The sequence below is a fragment of the Meles meles genome, chromosome 9, assembly GCF_922984935.1.
Source record: "Meles meles chromosome 9, mMelMel3.1 paternal haplotype, whole genome shotgun sequence".
Lineage (NCBI taxonomy): Eukaryota > Metazoa > Chordata > Mammalia > Carnivora > Mustelidae > Meles > Meles meles.
Genome location: NC_060074.1, coordinates 82,579,602 through 82,596,488, shown reverse-complemented (window position 1 = coordinate 82,596,488; position 16,887 = coordinate 82,579,602). Strand labels below are relative to the sequence as shown.

The window sequence follows — 16,887 nt, the reverse complement described above, 5'->3', positions numbered from 1 at the left end:
TTGGTCCCTGGACACTGGGATCATGACCTGAGCCAAAGGCAGACACTTAACTGACTGAGCCACCCACGTGCCCCAAGAAATTTATATTTAAACTTAGGGGGAAGAAAGATTTTCCATGTACCAGAAATAGAATACTAATTAGAAAATGTAGAAGCTCTCGTTGTAGGAGTGGGGCTCTTGATGGCCAGGCAAGGTTAGCAGTTGGGAACTCAGTCCCCCTGCAAAGAAGGGAACTAGCACAGAGTCTGGCATAAGTCCCATGAAACACTGTTCTTGAATTTGATGGGAACCAGAGTATCTCCATTGGCCCACCTGGCCCAGCAGCCAGAACCAAGTAACATAACCTTTGTTGTGGATGGTGACGTTTTCTGCCAAGTTTCTCCTCTTGAGAGCAGTGTTTTCATCAAGTCCATTCTTTCTGAGTAAAGTTTCAGCACTCATTTTGACTTTCCACTTTGCCTGCCTTCTTTTTACAAGAGAAGCTAGGCCTATTAAAGTTTGTCATTAGTGTCTTACTGCTGGATAAGTGATGCTTTCAGGAAGGTGTGAATGTGAGTGTTGATGGGCATGTTGGACTTAGCAGAGCTACCTCCTTTAAATTATCCATTTCATTTGTTTTATTGGCAGCTGGAGTTAGCCTTGGCTTGCTGACTCATTTTCAGCAACTGTGCAGGAAGTACCAGTATTTACCACATCTATCTGGACTCTTCTTTTTCATCTGTCCTTGTGAGTCCATTTCTTTATCTTTGGACACTCTACCAATTCCTTACTGCCCACAATCTCTGTCTTACTTGCTAAGGGAAGCGTTCCTTATAGGTCATAGCTAAGATGTTGGTTCTATTCAAAAAGGTGTTTATAGGGTATTTACCATGCACTGAACCTTAACCCAGGTAATTAAAAAATAACATAGGTCATGTTCCTGCCCCCAGATTATTAATGGTGTCAAGGTTATGCTGCTTCTTGAAGCTCCCATCAGCTTTGCGTGTTTTCTGTGGATGCATAAAATGGCATGTATAGGACATGATGATGATGACTACTCAGACCTGGGACATAGTCATGCTTTTGGACCAAGTGCTGTGTAGGTCCTTTACTCTGAGTAGTAGTAGGCCAAAGTCTCAAGCGGTTTTGCAAGTTTATAAATCTGGCTACCTGCCATTTCCTGGAAGGCCTGAGAGTTGCCCATCCCTGTGGTATCCCTATAAAGGTGCTTTGCAGAAAGCACCCCATCTCTTGGCAAAGAAGCACACTGCCTTCTGGAACAAGAATTATCATATTTTCCAAAGAGATCATAAAACAAATGGAAGGCCAGCACTGCAGGTGAGGGGTTTCTGACCAGGCCTACATCTGGGAAAATAGTATAAAAATAATGTGCTCTGTCTGGGGAGGAATGTTTTTGAGCTACCCTTGAACTTGAGGAGTGTTTACCACATCCCTGATGTATGTACGGAATTTTCTTAGTGCCAAACATATAAACATCTAAGTCAAAGGAAGCCCAATCATGACAGCTGTATCCTGAAACAGCATGCAGCCTCTCCTCACTCTTTTCACTCTCTTCACCATCATTTGGGTCTGATTCCTTTGAGATACTCAGCCCAGGGGGGAAATATGTATAGACAAAATTTTTGCAAATAACCCTAAGAAGCTTACAGGTCACTCCTCCCCCCTATGAAGAACTCTGCTTTATGTGATGGTCCTGGAGAAAGTAACAGAATGAAGATTTTTTTGTTTTCCTTTTGGCACAAAATCCAAGCTCTACTGTAACCTTGTTCTGTAACCGAGACGGCACTGAAAGCCTACTCAGCAGAGTCGCAGCAGATGATTTTTAGTTCAGAGTCTCTGTGAAATGATTCTAAATGTAAAACAACTTTCAGATACCATACTTAGTCATTTGCTTTTTCATTATCCTAATGTCTTTTGGTTGTGAAAGATAAAACAGTCATGTTAACACAAACCTACCCACTGCAGAGCAGATAGAGATGGATCTGGGCACTTAGGGGAAAAGCAGGGTAGGGGAATGGATTATAGAGCCGGCTGGAAAATAGGCGATGTTTTTATTTAGTGTTTTCCTCATTTGACAGGTAAAACTTCTGCAGTTCTAGAGAATTTTGATGGAATAAGACTGTGCTGTTTTAGCTGAAAATGAAATGAAAAGACAGTCCGTTTGGAAGCAATTTTCCTACAGTTTGTTTTCCTTACCGCTCAAGGCTAGGGGGCTAGAGGAAGCTATGTAGAACTGTTTTGAGGGAATTTTCCAGGCAGTGTGCTAGGGTCTTTACACGCAGTCTCTGACCCTCTCTTGTACAATGGTAATAAGGCCACCTTCCCTATGGTGCTGTTTTGAAGAATGGAAAAACCCAAATACAAATTTAATCCTTGGGTGTGTTGTTCCTTTGGTCGATTTTAAGTCGTCTGCCCATCCACTCTTTTATTCAGAGATGTCTTTGGGATTCCCAGATAGGTGAATTCTACATTCCTCTATATTCTCTATTATTGGCATCCCTTTATTCTGGGAGTTAGAAATAAGGCTAAGGATTTGGGACCTATCACTCTGCAGAGACAAAGCAGTTTTTTCAAAATTAGAGAAATCTAAAACCAATTTGATTTTTTGTTAAATCCCAAATCCTTGCCATGGCCTGTAAGTACTTGTATGATCCAGGCCCCCCTTCTGGAAACATGCTGGTCCACTGGCCACTTTCTGAGTTCCTCAACAAGGCACACTCCTTATCTTGGGACCGTGGTATCTTTTCTCTTGATTCTTTGCTTGGATGCTTCCTTCTCATCCTGGGCTCACCATATACGTAAAGCAGCTCCTTCTGTTCCAACACATCTCTTTATTGTACTTATCCCAGAATTAGCATTATCTGAAATTATGTTTTTCCCATATTTATTTCCTATCTTCTTCTTCTAAAATGCAGACATGATGAGAGCAAAGACCTTTTTGGAGATCCAGTAGTAACAAGGTCTTTCTGTGCACTACATGTCAGTAATGCCACGTTGAATGAAGGAATGGGCTTCTGTCTCACATAGAGATTACATGAGGCAAACCAGGGATTCTGGCTTGTGATTTCTGGTTCAGCAGAGGGCGTGTTTATCTGGGGAGTAGTAGAAAATGGCAAACATATCTGATGAGATAGTTCAAGTGCTTCATAATATCAACTAATTCCCACAACCTTATGAGGTAAGTGTTATTACTTCCATTTTATAGACGCATAAGTTGTTGTATGGGAGGTTAAGGAACTTGCATGAGGCTCTGTGTTTGAAAAGATGCATTTGAGCCAATGCTCTTTACTACCAGATAGAAAGTGTCCATGTGCCCAGCACTTGGTAGAGTGCTTCATACACGTGGTGTCATTTAGCCTGTGCTTCAACACCCTGGGGTAGGGACTGTTGTTATGCCTCTTCTACAGATGGGTAAGCTGAGGCTTGGGAAGTTTAATCAACTTGTCTGAAGTCCCACCTTTGCTTAGTGATGGAAAAGGGACTGAATGTAGACAATATGACTCTTCAATCTAGAATCATAGACATCATACAGGGTGGCTATTGGAACACAGTGAATTTGAGGTTTTTGAAAGAAATTTAGTCTCCCCTACTCAAAGACTCCCCACTGGTGTAAAGCAGGGGTCTTCGTTCCTGGTATCCAGATTCATAATGACTATGGAACTGTCCAACTCAGAGAAATGAATAGGAGAAGTAGAATTTGTACCAGTGTAATGACTTGTTTGTAAGGAGTAATACAGTTAGCTCTAAGAAATGTCTATTTCTTCAGAAAGAGCATATGAATAGGATTTGGAAATCTGATAACTCTGAAAGGTCAATTTTGGTTTCTAAAGTAGAACCAGGAAAAAAATATATATATATATTTTCTCATGTAAAAGATATATAAAAAATATATAGAAACAGTAGGTCTCATTCTGTCCTGAACTGAAATGAAATGCAGTATATAAAGTTTAGCAGTATTAATTTTTGAAGCTTTCCAGGTTTTCCTTTACACTGAGTACTTCCTTAGAGACTCAGTTCTCAGTGACAGAAGCTGTCAGTAGGGATGGAGGTGCTGTGGCTGGATTTTGTCCGTTATCCAGTTCCATCTCCAGAGATAGACATTAGCCACACATGGAAAACCAATCTACTCCTAACACAAGAAAAGTAAAATCCCCAGATTCCATGCATTAGTAGCCTGCCTTCAGACAAAATCTCCATGTGAAGGATTATGCTCAAATGTGCAGAGATCACAAAATTTTCTTCTTTGAAAAATTCCCTAAACCTACTGAGACCAGCTGATTCAGCAACAAGAAAATGAACTCAGGCAATATTATTGAACTCTAAGATGCTAGCATTTTCACAGACTTGTATTACAAGTGCTGTTACTACACTATCCTGTGTGAGTCTACCAGAGCCTATATTTGATGCTTGCAATTACCCCGACATGTGGGCAGAGCAGGTGTTATTAAGCCACATTATAGATGAGGAAATTGAGGTTAATAGAGCTTCCAGAGCTTGCCCAAGTTCAGGCAGCTAATAGAGAGCAGAGCCAATACCTGAACCAAAGTCTTTGGACTCCAAGTTACATTCTTTTCCACTTTCCACACCTCCCCCTTGCAAAAGAGAATGTGTTTGTGGTGATGCAATAGGTTCTTAGCATCTCTCCTGAAGATCTTCTTGCTACCAGGTTGCTTCTAGAGGGTAGGACCCTGGGAACTTAAGATGAACCATCTCACTCAGTGCTCTTTGGACATCTGTTGTTTCATGGGTACCAAGCCTGCCTACCTTAAGTCTTTGAAAGCTGTGAGTAGTATTTGTGGGCTAGGATTAACACGTGGTTTTCAGCTTTTCAAAGAACTTTTATTCTGCTTCCTCTAGAACCTACTGGCAGCTTCTTGCACCAGGTAAGACAGACACAGGTGGGGATGCATTCTTTTTATTTTATTTTATTTTGTTTATTTAACAGAGAGAGAGAGAGAGAGAGAGAAAGATCACAAGTATGCAGAGAGAAAGGCGGGCGGGCGGGCGGGGCGGGGGGGGGGAGCAGGCTCCCTGCTGAGCAGAGAGCCCCATGCGGGACTCAATCCCAGGACCCTGAGACCATGACCTGAGCTGAAGGCAGAGGCTTAACCCACTGAGCCACCCAGGTGCCCCTGGGGATGGCATTCTTACAGTGACTCCTTTCTCTTCTCCATGCCTTATGCTCTGGGATCCAGCAGAGACTCACTTTCTCAAATTCATTGTTCTTTTACGGACTGTGCTTCCCTCTGCTCCAACTCTTATGATTCCTTCCAGGTTCTGAAAATGTTGCAGAATTTCTCAAACTTGAGTGTTTACTCAGGGAATGGTGTTGACAGAAAGGTGGCTTGGTATAACTTTAGCGGATCATGCTCTGAACCCTGGTCAGTAAGAGATTGGGTGATTCACCACAAAGCACCCGGTTAGCCTCAGGCAGTGAGAGAATGGGGTGCAGCAACACCCCTGCAGCTGCTTGTTCTACTGGAGCCTGAAAGGCCTTTGGGTGTCTGGCTCCAGCTCTGCTGGCTGGTGTCAAGGCCTGACCAGTAGAAGGCAGTAATCGCTTAATTTTCACCTGGGTGGCTCAGTCAGTAAGCGTCTGCCTTCAGTTCAGGTCACGATCCCAGGGTCCTGGAATTGAGCCCTACCTCAGGCTCCCTGCTCTACGGGAAGCCTGCATCTCCCTCTCCCACTCCCCCTGCTTGTGTCCTCTCTCTGGCTGTGTCTGTCTTGGTCAAATAAATATATAAAATCATTTAAAAAAACAAAAACAGGGGTGCCTGGGTGGCTCAGTGGGTTAAGCCACTGCCTTGGGCTCAGGTCATGATCTCAGGGTCCTGGGATCGAGCTCCGCATAGGGCTCTCAGATTGACGGGAGCCTGCTTCCTCTTCTCTCTCTGCTTACTTGTGATCTCTCTCTCTCTGTCAAATAAATAAAATCTTAAAAAACAAAACAAAACACAAAAATAGCAGCAAGAACAACACAACAAAAACTTTCACCTGAGTGGGAAGAATGCTGTTTACCAACAGGTATGGGCCCTACAGAACAAGTAGATGGTGGAATATATTTGAATAATCAGGATTTCCAAAGGGAAGCAAAACATTCTCCTACTGATACACAAAATGCAGATAACTGTGACCAGTCTCTCTCTTCATTGTAGATATGTGAGTCTGGGATTTTCCCACAGCCAAGATCAGAATGCTGCCCCTCCGTCATGCTCTGGCTGTCGCTGCTGTCCAGGTCTTCATCTTGTCAGAAAACTGGGCATTGGGCAAGAACATCAACTTCTACAACGTGAGGCCTCCTCTGGACCGTAAGTACTGGTCGAGTCATAGTTTATGGCTGTGGGGTCAGGGTGATCATTCAGAGACCTTCTTTCCACCTATCGTAACTTTGCCTGCTCTGTAACATTTGGTTTACACCTAGAATAAACCAGGAAGTCGTCCCTGCTTCCATGGGGAGGGGTAATTCATGGTGACAGAAGTTTGTTCTATTTCTTTAAAATGATTTGGCTTTCTGCTCAAGTTTCCAAGGGGTCCTTGTTTAAGCTCTTGAATATTGTTCCCAAGAATGGCTTAGCAGAGAAAATTCAGTGTTCTTTGTTGATCTGTTCCTCGTAGAAGGATATTGGCTGTAGGAAGTTTCTCCATAAATGATACATTCTTTCAAATGGTCATTAACAATTTTGGAACAGGTTAGTTTGTTTGAAATTTAGAGGGAAAGGCTACTTGGATTTTTATTGATAATGTGCAGTCACTATTAGAAAGAAAACTTTCCCACTAATTTCTTAAAAAAAAAAAAAAAGAGGGAAAGGCTACTTGGATTTTTATTGATAATGTGCAGTCACTATTAGAAAGAAAACTTTCCCACTAATTTCTTAAAAAAAAAAAAAAAAAGTAGGGGCGCCTGGGTGGCTCAGTGGGTTGAGCCGCTGCCTTCGGCTCGGGTCATGATCTCAGGTCCTGGGATCGAGTCCCGCATCGGGCTCTCTGCTCGGCAGGGAGCCTTCTTCCCTCTCTCTCTCTGCCTGCCTCTCTATCTACCTGTGATCTCTCTCTGTCAAATAAATAAATAAAATCTTTAAAAAAAAAAAAAAGTATCAGTGAATATCATCTATAGGAAAAAATAAATATATATATATTTTTAAAAGATGTTATTTATTTTAGTGCGAGAGCACACGAACGCGGAGGGGCCAAGGGAGAGGAGGAGAGAATCTCGAGCAGACTCTGCATGTTACATACATATATGTGTATATGTGTGCTTGTATGCAGATATCCTCTGTCTTCCCTTCTCTTCAGACAAGTAAAACTTCTCTGATATGTTTTATTAGGGAAAGATTGTTGTAGATAACAATTGTTTGATAGAAACACCAATGCCTGGGGTTCCCATACCTGGAAGAGTATCAGAATCTTGATAAAAGACTTTAAAACTACGTATTCCCTGGTCCCTTCTGCAGAGATTCAGTCGTCGGAAGGGTGGATGCAGATTATTTTTTTCTTTTCCTTCTCTCCCAAACCCCCTCTCCTTTTTAGGAAAGCTTTCCTGATATTATTGATGCACAGCCAGGTTTAGGAACCACCGTATTTATACTACTACTTTTTTTTTTTTTAAAGATTTATTTATTTATTTGAGAGAGAGCATGCATGTGAGTAGGGAGAGGGCAGAGAGAGGGAAAGGAGGGAATCTCAAGCAGAGTCTGCGCTGAATGCAGAGCCTGATGCAGGACTCGATCCCATGACCCTGAGACTATGAACTGAGCTGAAATGAAGAGTCAGACACGTAACTGACTGAGCCACCCAGGCACCCCTATACTACTTTTAAATGAAGCCTATATCATTACTGTTCTTTACTTTGTTTTTTTATTATTTAGGACATTGTGTGTGCATGTGCATACACATATATATCACACACACATTACACATGTGTACCACACACACACACACCTTGAACTATCATTTATTATACACTTCTAAATTGGTAATGATCATATTATGATTATATTACATTATTTATGACATGGCAAAAACACAGTTTTCATAAAATCTAAATTATACATTTTCAACTTTTTAGGTCTAATACAATTTTATGATAAGAAAAAAACACATTTAAAAAAATGAAAAAAAATTGACCAATGCGTGGTCAGGTTACTAGGGTGGTTTGGGGTTCTCCTTGATCTTTATCTGTTTTATTCTCCAGAAATGGAAGAATTGAAAGTTTTACACAAGGCTTTATATCATGGCTTGTAAAGAAATGTCAAATTCATTATACTTTTGACTTCTTTCTCACTAAAACAACAAGGTACAAGGTAGGAAAAAAAAGGATAGAGACAGAAAGGACATTCTAGTTGCTTTCAATGCAGATAGCCAGCAGTCATAATTTCCTGCTTTCTGTAATGCTCTAGCCTGAGCATAAGAGCCTGAGAATTACTTCCATCCTTATAGGAAATGTACATTCCTGACTGAGGTCTAATGCTGTGATAATTGACATACATCAAGTGAGATTGCTGTAATGGAAGGGCATGTGGACAGAAACTAGCATGATTTGACACGGGGGCAGGGACTCTTCTAGATATTTTTATTGCAACCTCCTGTTTAATATTCAGGATTCCTCTGCATGTCCTGGGGATCTTCATTGTTAGTGTTACTGTAAATATTATTATTTCTTGGAAATATAAAAACCACACAGCTACTTAGTAGGAGGAATAGAACTCAAGCTCACACTTACCTGACTCTAGTTCTTCTCAGGGGCCACTCTGTACCAAGTTCTCGGTTCTGACACTATCCCCACCCTTGCCCATTCTCTCAATTTGCACTTATTCCCAAGTTATAAATTGTAATGGAGCGATATTTCAGAGTGGCTTGTGGGATCATTTTCCTTACTCTCTAGTAGATAAGTAGGCAAAGTATTTAAAGAAAAGGGAGAAAAAAACATGCCCCGAAGTCTGGCAATTACCTCCAGCTCGCTAGCAACAGCAGTTTTCAGGATGATGGCTTGTACGTTTTGTTTGATGTAACAAAAGTTGCTAATTTTGTGCCATCTTTGATGTTTGAAAGTTTGTCCTTTGTAACCTTTCTGTTTCACCATGCATTTTTCTTTAAAGCTACGCCATTTCCAAACAGCTTCAAGTGTTTTACTTGTGAAAATGCAGGAGATAATTATAACTGCAATCGATGGGCAGAAGACAAATGGTGTCCACAAAGTAAGTGTGCTGAGTTTGGAAGACGCTCTTGTGATTCTACCTCATTTAGGTCTCTCTTAACTGGCCCTGAGCAGACATGCCATATATAATGAGATTAGCATATCAACAGGCTGATGATGTTCCGTATCAATCAGAGATTTAAGAGACTATGCAGATATTAGACTATTCTGACAGTATTTGGAAACTGATGGCATACCCTCGATTTGTCAATTCGTATGTGTCTCCAAGGAGAATTTCTTAAATAGTGTTTATCAGGCAGAACAAATAAACCACAATATTGTCTAAGGCACTCCAGGAATTTCAGAAATGCTTGATGATACCTCTAGGAAAGTCATACATACTGGCTGAAGCAAAGAAAGGTTTTTATACTCTTGAGATACATTGATGCTTTGGTCATTCATTTGACAGACATTTGAGTATCTTCTTAGTTTGCTTAGTTCACTGACACATCCCTAGTGCCCAGTCCAGTTGCCTGGCCCATACTAAGAACTCAGTAAATGCTTGTTGATAGAATGAACACATGCCTTTGATGAGGTGGTCAGGAAAATCTCTGAGGAACTAAGACCCGACTGACCAAAACAAGGCAGCCATGCGGAGATCTGTAGAAAGAACATGCTAGGAAGAGGGAACCCCAAATGCAAAGTCTGCAAGAGAACAAGATTTGGCCTCTTCAGTCAACAGGAAGAAGACTGGCCAGTAAAACTGAGTGGGAGATAGAGAAGGGTTCTCATGGAAATAAGGACCAGGGCACATAGGATCTTTTCCTGGTCGAATTTGGATTTCATTATAAATGTGATGGGAAGGCAGGACGGGGTTGTATGCTAGGGAAATACAGGATACTAGTTGTGTTCTAAAATACTGCTCTGCTGCTATGTGAAGAGCGGGTGGTTGGGGACAAGAGTAGAAGGGGACCCCAGATGGGGTCTTTCATTGTCTTCAGACAAGAGAAGATGGCAACTGGGACTAGGATGGTAGGAATCGAGGGACAAGAAGTTCAGTGATTTAATATATATAGACTTGGCGGTAAGGCAGACCGGATGTGCTGATGGGGGATTTGGAATTGGAAAGCTCTACTTAGAGCTCTAAGAAGATCAGGTTATTCACATTTTTTAGGAGGTACTGGTTTTTTTTTTTAGGTTTTCAGACCTAAAAGCCTGAGAAAACCCAACCAGCCAACTGACAATCTCTTCCAGAGTTAAAGATGACCAGTTTTGGTGTTCTGTTACCTTGACTCTTTTGGAAATTTCTGTATCATATACTATAAAGCAGTGAAATAGCCTTACCTCTTCCAGAGAAAGCCAGTGTGTGGCCCCAAGAAATAGTCCACACTGCAGACCTTTTTGGGGCCAGGGACCCTGATTCTGTAATTTAGCACAAATGGTTATGACATCTACTTGGACAGTATTTGTCACGATTTCTTTTCAAAAAATAATTATTATAATTTTTTCTTGAGGTTCTTTCATGTTTCCATAGAGTGATCCTCAATTGGGTACGTGCTTGTGAATACATGAATGTATGTTATGCATTTGGAGATTTCTACATTTTACACAGAAATGTATCTTAGTTATTTCACAGTTATAAAGATTGACCGATGCTTGCTTTATTACCTTATTTCAGAAGGTGGGTATGGTTCTTTTGCTATTTGCTTTGAATTCCCCTGAACACAGTAGTAAATTGGGGCATTGATGTCTAATTTCTTGTGCTTCATCTTCACAGACCTTATTATTTTGAATTGTATCAAAACACTGTTCCCCCTAGATCTGTGTGTAATGCTCCAAATTGTCATTTATTCATCAAAGCCATTTTTAATGGGAATGTGCATGGATATTTGGGTTTTGGAGTTTTATCTCTGTTGAAATATGTGAACAAAAGAGGAATGCTGCAGCTTTCTACCACCAAGCAAATGTCAGAGATGGGAAAGCGAAGCCAGTGGACGCTTCCAGGTCCACCCTGAACACCTGCTGTTTAAAGAGCTCGCCATGAAATAACCCCATGTTCCAGTGTGCATGAGGGTACATTCTCGACTGTTCTCCAGTCAAGCCCCAAAGATACTAACCATCTGGAATTCTAATCGAGGGTGTAATTTTGTACAATTTGACATTATTTAGGGGAGTGATAGTCAACCATTTCTTGGGGCGAACAGGCGCACAGCCATTGTTCGATGTCATCTCAGGTTTCCTTTTCACCTTCGAGTTTTCCTTCTGTGGTCTGTCAGTGTTGTTAAGAGCGGTTCTCCGTGTAACAGGATATGACAAGAATGACATTTCTTGTTTTATTTACCCTGGCTTCTGTTCTGACTTTCCAGGGCTGCTTTAGCACAGGTGACATTTTATATGAACAACACAGCTACCAGTTTTCAGCTCTCCTTTGTTTGAAGTCTAAGTTGAAATGCCTTTCCAAAACATTACATTCATTCCTTTTCCTTTTGAATATGGAAGTCAGCCACTCCTGTCGAGTGCCCCACACCACCATCTGGTTTCATACTGAGTATGCTGAGAGGCAGAATAGTGTTCTGGCGAAGAGTACAAAACCTAGAAAACAGCCCAGGTTAGAATCCTACCTTCCACCACCTTCTACCCGATGTAACTGTGGGCCTTGGTTTTGGGTTGTTGTTGTTTTTAATCTGTACAATGGTGTTAATATGACTTGTCTTAAGGCTTAGCGTAAGGATTGGCTGGGTGAATGCATGCTAGAGTGTGTAGCTGCTGGTACCCACTTGATAGGTGTTAGTATTATTTGAAGTTACAACAACCCTATCGAAATGTCAGCATACTTTTTTTTTTTAAAGATTTTATTTATTTATTTGACAGAGAGAGAGATCACAAGTAGGCAGAGAGGCAGGCAGAGAGAGAGAGGAGGAAGCAGGCTCCCTGCTGAGCAGATAGCCCGATATGGGGCTCGATCCCAGAACCCTGGGATCATGACCTGAGTCGAAGGCAGCGGCTTTAACCCTCTGAGCCACCCAGGCGCCCCACTTTTTTTTTTTTTAAAGATTTTATTTATTTATTTGACAGAGAGAGATCACAAGTAGGCAGAGAGGCAGGCAGAGAGAGAGAGGAGGAAGCAGGCTCCCTGCCGAGCAGAGAGCCCGATGCGGGACTTGATCCCAGGACCCTGAGATCATGACCCGAGCCGAAGGCAGCGGCTTAACCCACTGAGCCACCCAGGTGCCCCTGTCAGCATACTTTTTATTTAACATCATTTTATTTAAAAGAGAGTGAGCTTGAAGGACCGAAGGGGCTCACTTGTGGCCGAGGCCGTTCTGTGAAGCCAGGTGTTCTCCGGATTAAACAAGTCTCCCCCTCCCCCCGTTTTATGATACTGCCGCTGTCGTCCCTTCTCAGTAAACTAAGGAGCATTGCGGTGGCTGGGATCACTACAGAGAGATGTGAAACTAAAGTGGAAGGTCCTTGGATAGTGAATGAGATCACTTTCTTTCAAAGTAGTAAAGCATGAGTGCTTAAAGCCCTAAGGAAAGTTGTAGAAATGAGCTAGGCGGTGGCAGGGAGGGGACGGAAGGAGTAAGAGTAAAGAAAGAGGAGAAAAATGGGACTGCTCAGGAAAAGTCAAACATGCTGAGGGGATTAGAGCGTGGGTAGGAACTGCGTGCGTCAGGAAGCCGGTCTTGATGTATACTTTGAAGCATCTGCTTTTCATTTCACCTCTTGCCTCTTGGTAGACAAGAAACAAATGCTGAATAATACACCAAAGTGCTCTAGCCCCTTGCATTTACACCATTCGTTTCATAGAGTCCTAGAACCTGTGTTTCATAGGGAGAGAGAGAGATACAGGCACCTTGATATGAAATAGCAGCCCTAAGGTCAGCTTTAGGGTACACCAAAGGCAAGGTGTCCACTCCTCCCATTAACCCTCTTGCCTGGAAATCTAAGGATTGTCCTGACGTTTAGTCCTTTCTGAAGTGATTTTCGAGTCTCTTTTTTGCAATGTGACACACGAGGTTGCTTTTTTCCTTCTTGCCTAGATACACAGTACTGTCTGACAGTTCACCACTTCACCAGTCATGGAAGAAGTACATCCATCACCAAAAAATGTGCCTCCAGAAGCGAATGTCATTTTGTTGGCTGCCACCACAGCCGAGATTCTGAACATACAGTAAGGAGTTGCGTGTGTAAAGTTACTGTCCTGAGGTTTTTTGTTCCTGATGGTTAGTTACACATAATGGAAAGGCAGGAAGGATGAATGAGATGGTGTGTGTGTTTACTCTTTGGGGAAGGACTCCCTGACAGTGATGCAACGGAGACCACAGAGGAGTTGCAAACTCTCTGTCCTTCAAGGAAAAATAACATTACAACAAACAACCGATAATTCCCAGGCCACACAAGTACACCCTAGACCTCGGACTTTGGGTAGATTGGAGTCTGCTCTGGAAGCCGGAGAGTAAACCATCCATGAGAGAATGACAAACCCACAGAACCCCTCTCACAGATTTTGGTTTTGGCCAGGTATCACCAAGCACACTGCCCAGTGAAGCTGGAAGGTGGGGAGAGGGAAATGGGGACACTTTGACTAAGGAGTCCTGGTCTTATCCCTACCTCAGCTTAGATGAGGAAGTGAGAGTCTGAAAGAGTTCATCTGTTTAATAGGATGAACTATAGATAGATTTTATATCACCCGATCTCGACTTTCTCATCCTAAATGAGCAATTTTCCTCTTTTATATGCCTGGAAGTCTGAAATGTTTGTGAAAAAAAATTACTTGAAAAGTGTGTTAATTTCACGAGTCTGATTTAGTTGATGTGTACAGAAAGTGGTTCTGACAACAATGGCTTTTGGCTCCGGCTCCATAGGATAGTCTCCCAGGAACTTTCACAGCTATGTCCTGGGGGATGGGGATCCCAGATGGGCCAAAACGGAACTTCTGGCTAGGGTCCTGGGCATCAGCATCTTCCTTTTTTAAAGCTCCCCAAGGAGATTCTCCTATGCACCCAGGGTTGAAAGCTGCTGATAAAGGTACTTTTTCTCAGCTAGCCAGCCTGGAAGCCTCTGTGAATGGCTGGCTAGCTTTATCAGGTCGAAGCATCATGCCAGGTATTATGAAGGAGATTGCTTCCCCTGAAAACATCTTGTGCTGGGAGGGAGCAAGCCTTCTTCACCACCTAGCAGCTATAATTAGCAAGCCATTGCTGCTGTAGTGATAGGAATCAGGTGTTAGTATAGACAATAGAGAGCCATTACTATCCCCTAACAAGTAGTACGGAGAAAGAAAATCAATGACCAGTCCAAAAGGTTCCTTGCTTTCATTTTTGTTTCAGTGTGTTTCCTTACAAACCTTAGAGTTTGTTGACTCAGTCAGGCAGTCTCATTCAATTCCCCTTTGTCTTCTTTCCAACACGCTTCTGCTTGGCTTGCTGCAGATAAATCTCTGTTAAATGAAAAGATTCGTCCTTACTTCAAGATCATCCGTACTGCCGGGTCAGTCAGGGGGAAGTTACTCAAGGGGGCCTGACGCTCTCGTAGACTGGATGAGCTGGTGAACTCTAACTCTGTCCAGTCTCAGCGCTGAAGCTTGCTTCAGTGGCTCTTTGCTTCAGCCTTTCCTCTTTTCCCATTGCTCACTCTCGTTTTCCTGTCGTCCTGCTTTTGTGACAGGAGTGCAGGTCCTGCTGTGAAGGCATGATCTGTAACGTAGAGTTACCCACCAACCACACGAACGCAGTCTTCGCTGTGATGCACGCGCAGAGAACATCCGGCGGCAGTGCCCCTTCGCCCTCCTTACCCGCGCTTGCCTGGGTCTTTGTGCTTCTGCTGATACAAAGCCACTGTTCCTAGGAGAGCAGAAACCGCCTCCTGAAGCACAGGCGAAAAACTGCGTGAACTCTGAACATTTGAGTGAAGACCAGTTTCGCACCGGAAGACTGCAGCTTGGACCCCGAAGCGGAAGCCAGTTATTTGCTGGGCTAGAACACTCCTGCACCAGGCCACGGGATCAAGGAAGGGGACGTGGCAGGAACTAAGGAGATCGCCTGGCTTCCAGGCTTCCTGGCCAGAGGGGCTGCGTTTTGTCACTTGCGGCGGGTGGGTAGGGAAGAGCCGGTGTGGCTCCTGCCTGCCCAGGCTATTAGCTGAAGGGATTCGTCAACCCCAAGACTCTTTTGGAAGCTGCTGAGCCAGACCATCTCCTTACTGTGCATGACGAGCTCAGAATGTCTCTATGAAATCTCACCCTTCCCCCGTGAGAAAGCAGTTTTCCACCAATGACATAGTCAATGAGAAAGGCAACTAGCTATAGGAAGAAGACTTCTAATTGAACTAATAAGAAACCCATTTGCTCATGTTGGGGGGGAAATAAAAGCTTTTAAATTATACAATGTAGAATGCATGCTTGTGTGTTTCTTGACTGACCTGGTGATCTCAGATAAAACATTTACCAGTGTTGTAAAGGACGTCACTGAAGTCATGTTTCCATGTACCATGGGTGATATATTCTGGCTTAAATTATAAACTTCCATGCCAAAGTGACCTAGTTTTTTTCTTTTTTGGAAAGGACACTTCTTGGGATGTTCAATGCAAATTAGTGAATTGAAAAGGCCGGGAAGCCTTTCTGATGCAGAAAGATAACTCCTCCTATGAGGCCTCCTCCCCAGTAGCAGCTTAACTTCAAAGAAACTGGCAAGAGGCCCCCTCCCGCATATGGTCAACTTTTCTCTGAATGGCCGGATCTCCGAGAGATCCTTTCTAAAAATGTGCTAAAATGTTTGGTCCCTTTGTCTCATCTTTCCCTTTTTAACAGTCTCAACAACTTCTTTCTGTTTCCAGAATCCTGATTTCCTGCCTTTACAACTGGGGTGATCTTCAGACACTCTACCCTTGTATGCACGGGGATGAGTAAATGGAGTTTTTTGGGTTTTGTTTTTGGTGTTTTACTGAGCATCCACCCTCAGAACACTGAGCACTCCATAGAATCCATTAATGATGCTATCCTTGCTGCGTAGGCTCACCTATGGTGGGAGTCAGCAAGCTATGGTCCATGAACCAAACATGTCCTACCACTTTTTTTTTTAATTGTCCTAGCACTTCTATTCTGCTGGATTTCTGTAATAAAATCATTTTTGATTATGAGGCTTAAAAACATTTAATCCTTATAGTTCTAGAGCTTGAAAAGTCCAAGATTAAGGTGCTAGCAGGTCAGAGATCTGGTGAGGGCTCTCCTCCTGGTTTGAAGACACCATCTACTTATATTCATACAGGGCAGAGAGAGTCTGATCTCTTCACTCCCTTATAAGGGCTCGGGTCCCCTTCATGAGGACTCCACCTTCATGATTTAATTAACTCCCAAAGACCACACATCCAGATACCATAAAATTGGGAATTGAAGTTTCAACATATGAATTCATATGAACATATGAATTTTGAATGGATACAAGCATTCAGTTCACAAGGACCATGTATTTTTGTGAGTAAAGTTTTATTGGAAGACAGTCGTATCTTCATTTACAAAGTGTCTATGGCTGTTTTCATGCTCAACAGTAAGAATGAGTAGATGCAACAGAGAGTGTATGGTCTATAAAGTCTAAAAGATTCATTATCTTGTCCTTCACAGTAGAAGTTTGCTGTTGACTAACCTATGAAATGGCAGAACAGCATCAAGAGAAATTTGCTTGCTTTGGAGGGACCGTGGTACTAATGGTGGTTATGTAGGCTGTGTGGTGGTTTGCCAAATAACTTCCTTT

General features: G+C 42.6%; 1 protein-coding gene across 3 annotated transcripts in view; it reads left to right on the top strand.

The window, feature by feature from the left end:
• The window catches only part of LYPD6B (LY6/PLAUR domain containing 6B), a 177,410-nt gene extending 161,852 nt beyond the window's left edge, over positions 1 to 15,558 (top strand). For all 3 annotated transcript variants that reach the window (XM_046018109.1, XM_046018108.1, XM_046018110.1), the window contains 4 exons: positions 6,159 to 6,311; positions 9,099 to 9,197; positions 13,180 to 13,310; positions 14,807 to 15,558. In XM_046018109.1, the coding sequence (XP_045874065.1) occupies positions 6,197 to 6,311; positions 9,099 to 9,197; positions 13,180 to 13,310; positions 14,807 to 14,986 (525 nt within the window). In that variant the 5' untranslated portion in view covers positions 6,159 to 6,196 and the 3' untranslated portion in view covers positions 14,987 to 15,558. The remainder of the gene's footprint in view (positions 1 to 6,158; positions 6,312 to 9,098; positions 9,198 to 13,179; positions 13,311 to 14,806) is intronic.
• Positions 15,559 to 16,887: the final 1,329 nt, after the last annotated feature.